Source organism: Myotis davidii, unplaced genomic scaffold (genome assembly GCF_000327345.1).
Source record: "Myotis davidii unplaced genomic scaffold, ASM32734v1 scaffold181, whole genome shotgun sequence".
Classification (NCBI taxonomy): Eukaryota; Metazoa; Chordata; class Mammalia; order Chiroptera; family Vespertilionidae; genus Myotis; species Myotis davidii.
The window spans coordinates 3,011,441-3,013,884 of record NW_006291504.1 but is presented as its reverse complement, the minus strand read 5'-3'; the positions used below and the strand labels follow the sequence as shown (position 1 = coordinate 3,013,884).

General features: G+C 55.8%; 1 protein-coding gene across 2 annotated transcripts in view; it reads left to right on the top strand.

Annotated features, from left to right (window-relative positions):
* The window catches only part of PHKB (phosphorylase kinase, beta), a 66,196-nt gene that overhangs the window by 61,787 nt on the left and 1,965 nt on the right, over positions 1-2,444 (top strand). For both annotated transcript variants that reach the window (XM_015564686.1, XM_006764879.2), the window contains exon 29: positions 1,312-1,419. In XM_015564686.1, the coding sequence (XP_015420172.1) occupies positions 1,312-1,419 (108 nt within the window). The remainder of the gene's footprint in view (positions 1-1,311; positions 1,420-2,444) is intronic.

The following is a 2,444-nucleotide window of genomic DNA, read 5'->3' as shown; positions in this document are numbered from 1 at the left end:
GGGTTGGGCACTAACTGTAGACAGGGTGGGACAGCCATTCTCCGAGTCTCTAGCTTTTCTTAAAAACTGAACATCTCAGCACAGTTACAGGGACCCACAGTGAGGAGCACTGTCATTCCCGGTAGAACGCAGGCTGCTGATCTGCAAGGTTCGGAAGGTTCCAGCCACAACGAACCTAAGCCCATCGCTGTACAGGGCGCAGGGGGGACCGCAGGGCCATCCTGGCTGGGAAGGGGTGAACCCGCCAGCCTGTGCCACCCCCGGCCACTCACCTGGCCTCAATGTCGTCTCTCCCAGCTGCTGATGGTCGTGTCCGTTGTCCTGGAAAGGAACCCCGAGCTCGAGTTTCAGGACAAAGTCGACCTGGACAAGCTGGTGAAAGAAGCGTTTCAGGAATTTCAGAAAGATGAGAGTCAACTCAAGGGCGTTGAAAATCAGGTGAGTAGAGAAAATAGCTTTTCGTAGATTTTTTTCCTGCCTCAATTCTTCAAACTATCCCAACCTCTTACCGTGTAACTGGCAGATTCCCAGATGGCACAAGGGAGAACTTGGGGTGGGGAGGGGCAGGAGGTCTGACTTACCTGAGGAATTCAGGCTACTTTTTATTTAATTATGAGTCAATTCCACCATGAAGTTCTGTAGAAGGAAACCTGGGAATTTCCTGCACAGAGGCAGCGGGTCAGGCGTGCTTTACAGAGAGGAGCCCGGGCCCCAGGAGGCTGCAGGATTCCACCCTGTAGGGAGGGGTGTGACCAGGCTCTGCGGGCGCCGTGTGCGCCCCCTACAGGCTGTCACATTTAGGCCCGGCTGTCAGGAGGCCTGAGTAAACAAGCACCGTCAGCCAGAGGAGAATCGGAAAAGGCCTGTCCTGTTTTGTTGGCTGAGAAGACACCTCAGGACCGGGAAGGGAAGCTCTCGGCGGCGTGTTTTCCAGGAGGGAACCCCGAGAACGACCTCCCGGGGCGGCTCTCACTTCACCTGTCAGAGCGGAGGGGAGAAGGAGAGAGACCTCAGTGATGAGAGAGTCATGGGTGCCGTCTCGGCTCCTGACTGTCCCCTCGTGTGCCGACGTGGTCTCCTAGTCTAGTCCCTTCCCCTAAACACACTGCTGAGGTGACGATGGCTCCTGAAAACGGGAGGTTAGTTCTCACAGCGCCGGAGGGGTTCACAATTCGACATGAGATCGAGCCCCAGAGCTGGGAGGCTCTCGGGTTTGTAGAGACCGAAAGGGGTTCTTGGGGAGGGAGCGGAGCTCCTCGTGGTGGAGCCAGGTTCCCCCACGCAGCGGTGACGCTGGGCTCTCTGTTCTAGCAACCGACCCTGTCGGACATGACCATGTACGAGATGAACTTCTCGCTCCTCGTGGAAGACATGCTGGGCAACATCGACCAGCCCAAGTACAGGCAGATCATCGTGGAGGTGCGTGGGCGCGCGGCCTGCTGGTGGGCGCTTTCTCCTTCTCCCTGAAAACCAGGCAGAGACGGGCCAGGAGACCAGAGCTTCCCACCTGCCTGCCCCCCACCCTCCCGGGTCCTGAAGAGGACAGCGCCCTGACCTCTGACCCGAGCCGATGCGTAGGCACAGTTCCCACGTCCCACGTCCCACGTCCTTGGGCAGAAGGATGTCCAGCTTTGTCAGCGCTCTGGCCTCAACAGCAAGCGCATCATAGAGAGCGCGCACCTTTCTGTTTTTTAAAAGATGTTTTTATTAATTTCAGAGAGGAAGGGAGAGGGAGAGAGTGCATTTTTAACAACATGACAGTGAGGACAGCGCCCTGACCTCTGACCCGAGCCGAGGCGTAGGCACAGTTCCCATGTCCCACGTCCTTGGGCAGAAGGATGTCCAGCTTTGTCAGCGCTCTGGCCTCAACAGCAAGCGCATCATAGAGAGCGCGCACCTTTCTGTTTTTTAAAAGATGTTTTTATTAATTTCAGAGAGGAAGGGAGAGGGAGAGAGTGCATTTTTAACAACATGACAGTTCCCAGAGAAACTGCTGTGGGATCATGGATTCATACTCATTTGGGCCCTAACCGGTTTGGCTCAGTGGATAGAGCGTCGGCCTGCGGACTCAAGGGTCCCAGGTTCGATTCTGGTCAAGGGGCGTGTACCTTGGTTGCGGGCACATCCCCAGTAGGGAGTGTGCAGGAGGCAGCTGATCGATGTTTCTGTCTCATCGATGTTTCCAGCTCTCTATCCATCTCCCTTCCTCTCTGTAAAAATCAATAAAACATATTAAAAAGAAATAAAAATATACTCATTTGGGTGCTGGGCTCCGAGTCACATGATCATGAGCCTCCATCCACAGTCTCCACGGACTGTCCTGCTGCCTCTGGCTTTGTTGCCTCCCATGTCCTCTGGGAGCTCCCGCAGACGCAGATGTTGGTGTCTGGCCGACAAGGATTACTGCCCAGCGGCCAGGAGAGTTCAGACACGGGGGGGAGGGG